General features: G+C 33.9%; 1 protein-coding gene across 1 annotated transcript; it reads right to left on the bottom strand.

Annotated features, from left to right (window-relative positions):
• Nucleotides 1–3955: 3955 nt before the first annotated feature.
• LOC137931258 (uncharacterized) lies at nt 3956–6106 on the bottom strand. Its single transcript, XM_068774684.1, has 2 exons — nt 5849–6106; nt 3956–4149 (listed from the first exon to the last, which is right to left on the bottom strand). The coding sequence occupies exons 1-2, from the start codon at nt 6041–6043 to the stop codon at nt 4009–4011; spliced, it is 336 nt and encodes a 111-aa protein (XP_068630785.1). The 5' UTR covers nt 6044–6106; the 3' UTR covers nt 3956–4008.
• Between the last annotated feature and the right edge of the window lie 6707 nt (nt 6107–12813).

Here is a 12813-nt window from a genome sequence, read left to right as displayed (position 1 = left end):
AATAAATAAAAAATAAAAACAGATAAATAATTATTAGCATTCGCATGAACCCTGGTCCCCACGATATTATCCAAACAAAATGTATTCACAATGCCAGACACTAAGCCTGAGGGCACACTAAAGGATTCAACCAAAACTGATTCGATCCTGTCAAAACAGATCACAAATTCATTTATTTAATCTGTGGTACGCCGAGCTCGGTGAATCCCCATTTCGGCAGGCCGATCTCCTTGTCTAACGCTCAGTGAACGATAGGGACAGCGGATAGCGGCGACCGCATGCGATCAGGGTGCTAATTGTGTAACTTAGAACTCAACCGGACGTTATTCCTAAACCTTCCTTTGTATGTAAATCGAATGGGCGATAGAGCTGCTAATTCTAAAATACATCCGATGCGTTCAGTTCAACTGGAATTCAGGTGGTTATTTTATTAATGTCCCTTGTTTATGTAATAACCCGTCCAGATACGAGTAATAAATACAAATGTATTTAAATAAACACTTAAGAAATAAGTTTATTTATATCAACTTAATTACTTTTTCTAGGAATAATATCCTTCTAAAATATTGGGACAAAATCGAACATCAGCTAATATCTGCTTCCGGCATCTAAAGTCACGTTATAAACAGTAATCAATCCTTGAATATAGATTACAAAAAAATCAGTTTAAAAATACACTTTGTCTTAAGGAACAATTAAGAAAAAAATTGTAAAACAGAAGTAAACGCATGTAAACGCTTTCTTACCTCATTGTATTTACCACAGAGGTTACATTCTAAGTACATCATATTATACGACTTTAGTATGATTTAATGATTGTACTAGTGAAGGAAACAATTTAAAGTATAAAAATGATGATCGAAAAATGAAGATCATAGGTCGATTATGGAATTATATATCATAATAGTCTGGAAAGCATCAACTAAATTTATTTGATTTTTGTTAAAAATATATAGTAGAAAGAAATCAAACGTTTATATCTGATGCATTCGAACAGAAATAAATTAATTCCATCAACGATCACATCGTGTTTTTCAAAATTCGAACGTCGTTTAAAACATTCTCTCGTCGAATGTACGGGTACAGTCCCGCACAACTCGTGCCGTTAGGTAAACAGTAAATATTTTGGTGGACTGCATCAAAGTGGCCGATAAGCCTCGGATCCAATATCGGTGGGCAAACAAAGGTTTACAAGAGTTTAGGCCACGCCCACTCACTGCATATTCATCGCGGGCCCAGAGTCAACATCGCTTCGGGGCTCGGGATTTTTGTAGCGTGAATATACGTGAATGTGGAACTTTGGACAGTGTCTATGCGTTGTTCATTTACGAAATAGATTTCGCATACATTGACTTCTATCTTATCACGTGTATAATTCAATAATATATTAAACCATTGATATATCAGAAACAAAAATAAATTCTATAAACCTTTGATTCGATTTTATGGAGTTAACAAATATTCCCATGGATAGCTTTCAATGTACACTCTTTTACAATAGAATCTTAGAATTTTTGCTTAAAATTTTTGCTTGCTTTCCTTCCATCGGACAACAAGAATCACGGATTCCTGACATCCGTACACTGTTGAAATTCCTTCAAGCCGTACTAACACTACTGTTTCTGTTGAAGTTTTAGCTTCTAAACATTTTGGATTTTTTCAGCTTCATATTAAGCTGGCCGGTCGAATCCCGCAACTGGATCGAAGGTGCTCGCACGTATATGTACTATATTCGTGTAAGTGGATAGTGTTGTGACTGTTGTTGTGGTGTAAATTTGCAAAGCGGTCGGGAGCAACGCGGGTCGACCATGACCGCCGTCACTAGAACTGCCGGTGTCGTGGGTCGATGTGTGGAACCCGTACTAAGCGTTTTGCTACTAATTTTATATTTCGAACAGAACAGATACAAAAACCTTCTACCGTAGTTGTTTCCAGCCAACTATAGCTAGGGTGTCTTTAAGTCAAGAGTGGATAGGTTTCTTCTAGGACTATCAACTATTGTAGACCTCGTTGTCACTTAACATCAGGCGGTACAGATATGCAAGCAAGGCATCTACCTCCACCAAAGATATTTAAAGGGGGATATACTGTAATCGCCACGCGACAGGAGTGATGGCGTCTCACCCTCTTGAAATTTGTTTGTGAGTAGTGGCAATACTATATAATTATTGCACAAAGTGTGAATTATATACCGTTGTTTCCAAGGAATCGAATTCGTCACTTATGATCGCAAGTTACTGTCTACCACAGGGCTACCATTGCTCGCATAATAATCTTTTCAGAATATGTACTTATTTTGCCTACCTTTTTAGTATATCTCTGCACTGTCCAATCGAATAACTGTTAAACTGTTATAACTGTTAAACTGTTATAACGGAAAAAATGATGATTGAAATATTTTTGATAAATTGATTTTTTTTGGACATTAAAAACAGTTGAGGCAGTTTATACTGGAGTGCTTAAAAGGAAAAAAAGTGTTTGGCTCCTGGCCTAAGATCTACGCAAAACTACCAGCTGACCAGTAGGCGTTGCCGCAGCCCCGTGTACTCGGCGAGCTTAAAATTTACATAACACCTTCACGAGCTCGTTAAAGTTGTACATCACGTAGAATAAGTACTTTGAACTTTGCCGGTGAAATTTAACATGGGTTATGTGTTAGAAGCCAAGACAAACGTTGTGGTATTTCTTAATAAGCATTTCAAAGGCAAAGCTTTCAAACAATTTCGTTATTAACCTGGCCATTTAGCCTTTATAGGTTTCATTTCATTCACCTAACCTAGTTTTTTTTTAAGAATCGTCGAGAGTTTTTTGCAAATTGCCTTTAAGAATTTCCAAAAATAAAAATACAATTAATTTATTCAACATTGGAACTTTTAACAGAACTCTTATTGATCGTCAACTTAATATTTTTTATCTATTTTATTATTGACACTACTCTGTTTAGTGAGATGTTATAGTTGTAGAGAAGAAGCAGGATGAAGCTCCGCGACTGCTCATCTTTTAATAAAGTTTAACAATACAGATCAGTATTTAATGGAATCAGGCGTTATTTTGCGGAAGTCCATCCTAAGTAAGAAAAGGACCAATATTTAGCCACTTCCTACATGCAGTCGTAGTCGTGCAACAAAGCGGCAAACAATGCGAATTACACAACTACCACCGTTAAATCACTCAACACGTGTTTCACCCCTCCACGGGGCATCTACAGGAGTTATGTTACACCGATTAGTGGCACTCTGTGTTTGGCTCTAATCGTATGCGCATTTATCAGCGGGCTGGCGGGCGGTGCACTTTGTTGCACGACTACGACTGCATGTGCGGAAGTGGCTAAATATTGGTCCTTTTCTTACTTAATACAGATTAATATCTCGGTGTCTCTTGCCGAAAATAGTTGAAGAAACCTCGCCTTGATTAGATAATTTGTCGAGTATCGCATTTACGGATCCCTAATCTTTAAAAAACTCGGTTTCCTAATGTCTTTTTGTCACCCTCCTGTACATCCTTCTGCTTTATATCGTACATCTATTAATTTTCAAACTATATTTTTCTTCTTCTTTCAGCCGATGAACGCCCGCTGCAAGGCATTGGTCTTCCCCAAACTTCTTAACAAGTACCGGGTCTTCGCTGCCCGCACCCAGCTACTTCTCGGGACCTCAGTGTTCCGTCGGTCTACCTAGTGGAAGGCCACCACGCCACTCGAGGACCTTTTAACTTTTGTACGAGCGATGTGCCCGTCTACTGCCTTTTCAGATAAGCAATTCTTCGAGGTACGTCGGTGATTTTAGATTTTCTCATTTCTGGTCCAATCTCGCAATGAAACTCCGAGCATAGCCCTCTACATTACTGTCTGGGTGTTTGTTCTTCTTCTTATGAAGCTAGTTATAAGTGACGATGAACAAACAAACACAAACCATATCAGAGATATCAAATTAAATCATAGTTTAATTCAGTTATATTGTATTTATTTCATTTAATGCGATGTTGTCTATGATAACAAGTTATTGGAAGCTATACAAATATTTGTATTTGATAATTAAGTCCCTCTCCGCGCACGCTTTTCAGTTTGATATTTGCGAATGTCGTTCCGACGCCGCCAGCGGTCACCGTAGCCTTCGCTTTTGAATTCAAATAATCAATGGCCGTTATGCCCTGAAAAAGAAATGTGAATTCAATAAATCTTTCGTATTTTACAGTTTTAATCATCGCTTTGCATATAATATCTTTGATTAAGATATTATATTTATTAATTTTATTATTGACTTTGAATCTTTTAAAAATGTCCAGTGCTGGCTAAAATCAACCCTCATAGACATCCATTAATATAGTGATTCTTGAATACTTCAAGAAAAGAACTACAGAAGAACACAATTCGAAAGAATTTAGAAACAAATTAAATTTTCCTATTACATTCCTCAAAACTTAAATATAAGTGGATTTCCAACGCTTTCTCGTATGAAAAAATCTAAAAAAATTTGTACTAACTAAATTTTTACTAGTGTTAGTGTGTTAAGTAATACGTTTTAAAAGTCTATTTCTCTAATTACTGCTGTCATCATCAACATTTCTGTAGACCCCATTTTAGGGGTCCTCTATTCCCCTTATCGAGTTAAGGGTTACGACTTTACAATAACGGGTAAACATTTTTTTTTATATTTTAATTTTATTCATCATTTTCCTTTTATTCTTCTCAATTTTCATCAGAATTTCAGTAGTAGAATAACTAATGTTAGATATATACCCGACCGCCTGTACTTGACGTTTTTCCACACTTTTAATTAGTTTGCCTGTCAACCTTTCAGAAAGCCGTCCTATCGCTTCATATTATGTAATGATATATTCATAATTAGTTATTTTTTAAAGATTGGTTTTAAAGAGAACAAACCGTCGGTAAAACAGATTAATGTGAGGCATATTAGCTAGCGCCATATAATCGGTCTTTAGAGAAAATATGATAAAACAGCACTATGTATTTATCAGTATTAATAATCCAAAATGCCGCTAACAAATGATTTACAAAATAAACAAACTTTAAAAGTAGGTTTAGTTTAGTTTAGTAAGTAGTTTTTTATAAGTAGGCTACCTCAAATCAATTCTTGCTACATAAATATAGATAAATTGTTTATTTTATATATCAAGGATCATTGCCCAGTTTTATCACGACAGCGATAGATGTGGAGCGTATCTTAGTGCATAAAAATGTTAAGTGCGTAACGTATTAGGAACTGAAACATGTTCTAGACTTCGCCTTTATATGTATATATATGTACATATATAAATGTATATATTATGCATAATAATACATGGATGTTTTATTGGAAAATTTAAAATTATTTTTTTTCTTTATACACACAGTTTCAATTTTATTTATATATATTTATATAGATGATACATCTTTACACGTCGATTCAAAATTTGAATAATTACTATTTAAGGAAATTTTAAATTTAGAACTTTCAACTAAAACATTATTTTTATTTTATTTTTAAGGACAAAGTTGAGTCAATCAATTCATGTCTATTCTTTTATTTTTGGGATAGTATTAGCGTTGTGGTAAAAATATTAAAAAAAAAAATATGAAGAATAACGAAAAAATATAAGTAAAGAGAGATAACGTCATATAACGCAGATTTAATTTCTTACAGGCAGTTTTAAAATATGCGCAACTTTTTTAAATTTTAAATATTTAAAATATACAATAAAGCATGTACAACATATTACGTCTAAAATTTCAAAATAATGAAGGGAAAGAGTAAATTAAAAAAACACAAGAACTATTAAAAAAAACTAAACCTATGTGCCTTTTGAAATATCATTTAACTATTCTTATATTTAATTATTTAAAACATACCTTAATAACCCTAGGATTAGTTCCGTTATTGTAAAATATGTTTTTCGTTCTTATCTTCAGCGGTATAGCTGACAGCTTCACAGTTTCAACGTGTGCCAATTGACCGTTTACACTGGTGCCTAAATTCAGATGTTCAGTGTTCACTGAAACAACAAATGCAATGACAGCTAACAACGTCGCTGAAAACGGAGACATGTTTTCACTTTTACAAATTTAAAATAAATGGAGACACAAATCAAACAGATAAATGAAGAGAAATAGTGTGTTGAATACGAAACACAAAGGTTTTATACTCGATGTCATTGAGGACATAGACGGAAAAGAATGTTTTGTTATCATTCCTCTTACGCCACTATGAATCAGACCCATCGATGTTATCAGCGATAAGGTGAAATCTAAGGCCGACAAGCTGTCAAACGTATGAGTAATATGCAATAAATATGTGATGCATAAAATACATATTATAGTTATAGAATAACAACGTAAATATTTTTAATTCATTTCAGCATTTAGATGCCCACTGCAAGGGATAAGCCTCCCCCAAAGGATCACCACACATCACATCACTTGTCTTGTCTTGTCTCAGCGGGCTGGTTTCCGCAACCAATCGACACTTCGCTCGTTTAGCGTCGTGGTTGGTCTTAGTCAACTCCCTGATAAAACTGCAGATCCTTGAGGTAACGGCGATCTCGAAGAGGCACTTCAGCGATCCGTTATGAGTAGCCCTGTTCGTAGTAGTAGTACTTTTGTTTGTCGGCACTCCTCATGGCCCGTTCATAGTTCACTAGCTGACAGCTAGCTTTTGTTAGCTTAAGTATAAGGCAAGCGCAGCGATGATTGGTCAGTGCGAAATGCTGGACAGTGGCTGCTTTTTTTTGCTTCTTTTTGACTGCAAAAGGTCTCTAATGTAATAAACGGAGTCAGATTTTTAGTGAAATTCCAGAAAATATTATTAAACTACCATATCCAAAATTTAAAACACATATTATAGGTAAATTTACGGAAAAGGCTTATTATTCAATAAACGAATATCTTAATGACAGGAATCCTTGGCAGTGATGTCGCCTAATTATTTTGATTTCATTTAAGCTATATCTGATACGGTGTTTAAGTAAATCTATATTGTAAAACTAAAATTAAAAGATATGTTGTTGTGTTGATCAGTTTCTTCCTGCTTTTTCTACACAACTATAATACCTTGCAAAGCAGAATATAGTCAAAAGTACATAAAGATTAAAAAATAAATAAATATATATAATTACTTCACGATCAATAAGAGTTATTTTAATAATTCCAATTTTAAATAAATGACATGGTTTCCAACCACTATTTGGAGGTTTATTTCTAATTTGGTGCATGATCCAACTGTTAAATATTGTGCTGTTTTATTTCTGGAAATCCGTTAATTAGGTTTCCCTATTTACTATTTACAGAGTCTAGTATGCACCAACGGAGAAGTTATTCAATACGTTTATTCTATAGCATAGAATTCTTGTTGATGCTCTGTGAACAAAAATAAAATTGAAAGAGAAATTTCACAGTTTCTTTGTTGAGTCAAGTAAGAGTTGGGCTGGGGACGAAATAAAAACCAACAAATCGTACTTAAAATAAGGCTTCGCACCTTGAGACCGTCTGCGAATTTATTCCGATGCCCCTTTAAATCCTTATTTATATGATAGCGCCATAACTCATACCGACACTGCGAGGACGCCCCTCGACTTACTTCGTACACTCACTTTTATTGTTTTGCTGCGTTAAACTATTTCTTTTTCTTTTGTCTTTCCTTTAGCATCGTTAAAGAAAAATAAAGTTTGAAATAACTTTATATATGCTTTTACATTATTATTTCTATATTACTTCCATTACAATACTTTAGAATTGCAACAAATTTAAAAAAATTACAACCAAAGTTGACGTTTTATGATCGAAAAGATGATGAAGATAGTCGCACAATCCCAAGAAAGAGTAAATGATTAACATGATATTGATGAATCATAATTATTATTTTAGTCGCAATATGTCCACTACTTGACATTGAACTCCCCCAGAGATATCCATCAGGACTGGTTAAATGCGGCCTGAACATAACTTCTTCCAATTAACTTAAAAATTCTGTACGATAATAATAATACCTTGTAAGATCACTTATGCAACTAATATTTAGGTGAACGAGTTATGATAAAAATACGGTAATTAATTTTATAGCGAAAAAAGTATTAAGTTTATATGAAATTGATATACTTGTACATATCCCAAAGGTGATTTAACTGTTAGAAGCTATTCTGAAATGCTTCTTTCTGAAGGCCCTGCAGCTGCTCTGTTATAGCTCTTTCAATATCGAGAATTGTGTCAAAACAGTTTAGTTTTTTTCGTCAGCATGGCTTTTACTTTTGCATTATCAAGAGGTTAAGGCAGTTTTGGACAGATAAGCACATTTTTGGAACGGTTTTGGTACGAATTTTGCACTGACTCGTTTCATTTGCAAATCATCGGTTGAAATGATTTGCACGGATCCATACGAGATGTTTAGTTCTTCGGCAAACTCTTAAATTGTCAATTGTCTGTATGATTAAACCATTTTTGCATGGTTTCGTCAATTTTTGTGGTTCATAGACGCGCTGACCTATTCTCATCTTATCATATTATCACCATGCACTAATTTTAACATATATAACTCACTACCTTATTTGGTAGTTTTTTGCAATTTAAAACATAATTTTATGTTAATACGTTTGTTCAAAATCCATGATGCGCGACAAAGAAAGTGAATATGCACTCTCTCTTCTGTTAGAAGCTAGTAGACAAGTGGCAACTTGTTCAAATTCGCCATAGATTATTTCAATTAATCAGACTATTGAAGTTTTTCATTCAAATTGACGTATATACAGCAGTTGGTATTAAAATTCATACGTTTTTATTACACCACGATTTTAATATTGTATATTATATTAAATTCGCCACAATTCTTCATGGTCTAGTGGATATATTTAGAGCGAATGTTAAAATTTAGATCTTTATAATGTAAATATACAGGTTGATTGGTTATAGGTGTAAAAGTTTTAAAGCTATTACACCCATTGCCAATACTCCTATATAAAGTATTCACTCTGAAATACACATTAATAAATTGCTTTTGATATGAGACAGGAAAATAACTTCTTGCGTACAGTTTGTAAAAAATAGATAATAAAAAAATATTTTTTTATGTCGAAATTCCAATTTCGAAAATGCCTTTTCTTTATTTATTATCATTACGTAATATATTATTTCTGAAACTATTTGTTTTGGTAGGGTTATCCTTTAGATCTTTTATATCTATAACATTGACGTTGAATTAAAGAAAAGTTTCTCAATAAAACTTGAGCCAAAATAAGCGCTGTGCACGTTGTAGCAGCTTAAAGGATATCGAAACAGAGAGAAAAAAAACAGGCAAATAAAAGTGGATAACGCCATTATCCATAAAATATGCTGACGTGAAATATGGCCGTGAGAAATTGTTTCGTGCTCTCTAACGGCTATGAAATATATTCAGAAGTAAATAGCTCGAGCCACAAAGAGATACATTCGCACCGAGATGGATACAGCGCACCACGCAGCACGGTCATTACTTTTGTTTTACGACGCGGTAACGTGTCAGCACTTTGTAACGAAACTTTTAGTGACGCTATACATCGTTTTAATAATGAATTGTGAACGGAACCCCGCTATGAATGCCGGCCAACTTTTGTAATGAAATTTTATAGGTTCCGTATATTTTTGTTAGAGGCTTCATAGGAAACTAAACGGTGCAATAGAAACCTATGGAAACTCTTTCGGATTTATCAGAGTGATTGGTGTGGCTGATAATTATAGTATGATACAATCTATTAAAATGAGTGTTTTCAGAAACTGTTTTAGAAATTAGAATAACTTTATTAACATTATAAATAATAATTTTTAACCATATCCCTGCGGACTTTGTACTACCAGAAGTTATATGCCTATCGCATTTAAATAGCAAAATTATCATAATGTAACATATTTCTAAAATCATTTTGTAAAGAGTTATAAAGTCTTATTATAAATATTATAACTCTTTTACATCAATAACCAATCATCCTGTATATTAACTTTTGCAGAGCTATGGCCGAACTTAACGCTGTGTAGCATTCGCACCCACAATATCCACTTAATCGTGAAGAATTGTGGTTAGTAAAATACAATGTGTCTGGTGGCAGATTTAAATTATTATTTAAACAAGCTATAAACTATGCAGTAGGACCTGTGCTGTCATACGGATTTTTAAGTCTTCTGTTTTTTCTTGTCATAGGTGGATAGGGACAATATTTTTTTCATAATTTATTTACGAGGTGAATCAAAAAATTCTTGGAATCAATATTAAAAAATGCAAAGATTTAAATAATAATATTTTATTTTTCTACATAATCTCACTCCAATGCAATGCATTTAGAATAACGCGTTTCTAACTTCCTTATTCCTTGTGAAAAAAAATATTTTCTTGACTCTCGAAAAAGTCCTCTACGGCAGCTATAACCGCGTCATTATCGTGAAATTTTGTTCCACGAATTTCCTCTTTTAATTTTGGAAATAAGTGAAAATCACTTGGGGCTAAGTCCGGAGAATATGGTGGGTGGTCAAGGAGATTGAAGCCAGCACAGCGGATTGCGTTGAGCGCAACTTCCGATCGATGAGCAGGAGTGTTATCTTGAAGGAACAACACGCCCAACGACAGTTTTCCACGACGTTTTTCTTTAATCGCTTCACGCACTTTCGGGATTCAATTTGCATAATAGGGTCCAGTAATCGTCTGGCCTTTTGGCATGTAATCAATAAAAAGGATTCCTTCACTATCCCAGAACACAGAGGCCATAACTTTGCCAGCGGTAGGAGCAACTCGAAATTTCTTAATGGATGGAGAGGATGGTCGTTTCCAAGACATGCTTTGTCTTTTAGTTTCAGGGTCAAAATGGTGGACCCACGTTTCATCCATGGTGACAAGACGACGGCAAAAATTATCCGAATCACGCTGGAACATTTCGAGATTACGCTTGGAAATTTCCAAACGTCGCTTTTTGTTTTCGTCGGTTAACATTCGTGGCACCCATCTTGCAGACACTTTTTTGAACCCTAGTGAATCAATTAAAATGGATTGAACGCTACCAAAAGATATCTTTAGGATCTCAGCTATATGTTTTATAGTCATTCTTCTGTCTTCCAAAACCAGATTCTCAACCTTTTTGACATTTTCTTCTGTAACGGAGGTTGAAGGCCGCCCAGAACGCGGGTCATCTTTACAGCTTGATCTACCTCTTTTAAATTCAGCCACCCAGTACGCAACCGTAGAATAGGGTACAGCATCACCCCCTAATGTCTGCTGAATGTCCAAAAAAATTTCCTTCGTACACATTTTTTTCAAACTGAGATATTTTATCACCGCACGTAACTCACTTTTATCCATAATTTTGACTTTTTAGCAACTCGTTGCACAAAAAAATTTATTACATGCGAAAGAACTGACAAAAAAAAGTGACAGTCTGCATAAATATAGTGTGATAGACACTCTTTACTTTGAATATCGAACTTGATCCAAAAAGATTTCATATATATGCACTTCTAAGAACTTTTTGATTCACCCTGGTACATAATAACTTTAATTTCCTTTTTCTTCTTTTATCCATCTTAACATCTTTAACTAATTCTTCTTTTTTGTATTACAATCTCTTTCATTCCTTTCTATACCTTGTTACCTTTCATACATCGCCCTGCATCCTGAACACTGCTATGTTACAATTTTTATTTTATTTATCTTTGCATTAACAATTTGGTTACAGCAACATTTATCTACACTCTACTTTTTCGTCTATTTTATGCTTTTCTAATTATATCTATATCTATTTGATATAGTTACCTTTTATTACTTTATATATCACTTTCTGGCAGTACTACAGGAAGGTCTGCCGGCTTCGCTCTTGGTTCACCAACGAGACAATGTTTTCTTCTTCTATCTATTCCTGTAGTCCTGATGTTGGAGTGGTCAATCCTATTTAGTTTCAACTAATGTATGGTACTCTATCTAAAAATCAATGGTTTCACAAAAAATAGATAGTGTGATAATATGCTAAGAAATATCGTTTCCTGTCTGCTCTTATGGACTTTGTATTGCCAGAATAAATTGACCTGTCGAATTAAAATTTAAAAAATAAAATAATGTAACATATTATAAACAGACCATTTTATAAAGGCTGTTCGAAAATGAGTGTGAAAGCTTTAAAGTTTTTTGCTAACAAACACTGTTTAGCATTCGAGCAAGTTCGCCACACTTTCGCCTCTCAAATTCTCCTGTAGACGAAAGTCTTAAATACATAGTACACAAAATTCAATGTAAATAATAAATCTGATAATAAATTTTAAATATTTGTTACTATTGTTTTTAAAGATATATATTTGTAAATAAAAGTGATCATAAAATCCGTCTAATTTTGTAGTGGATTTTTTCTCAAATCAAGATGCGTTTGGAGGTCTTGTAGTCTTGTCTTTTAGATCATATATACCATCATAGAGGAGATTAATATGATTCTATTTTCTATCAAGTTGGATTCTGTTATATTCTACTGATATTTTCACCCAAGACTTAAATCGTGCAAAAAATATTCTTATAATCGAATGAACATAGTAATAGATAAAGAGCTAAAAGTGGTTTTATATCGTACTGTTAGTAATACAAATAAGGAAGTGGTGATAAGGAATAATAATAGAATTATTGTGTTATTATGTAGATAAGGATTTTAAGAATTAGAATAAATTTGCAAAAAAATAGCCTGGAAAGAAATGATAATAGGTGCAAATTGTTTGCTTTCCTCGCATTCAAGACCGCTAATGTTTTTTGTGAATAGCCCCAGTATTTGGTGACCTCTGGTTTCTCCTTTTGCAAAAGGACGAAACGGTAAAAGAGGCTCTATTTATAC

This window comes from Battus philenor, unplaced genomic scaffold, assembly GCF_028537555.1.
Source record: "Battus philenor isolate CCGP_79_NKW_IND1 unplaced genomic scaffold, ilBatPhil1.0.hap1 SCAF_7, whole genome shotgun sequence".
In the NCBI taxonomy this organism is placed as follows: Eukaryota; Metazoa; Arthropoda; class Insecta; order Lepidoptera; family Papilionidae; genus Battus; species Battus philenor.
This window is presented reverse-complemented; position numbering and strand designations above follow the sequence as displayed.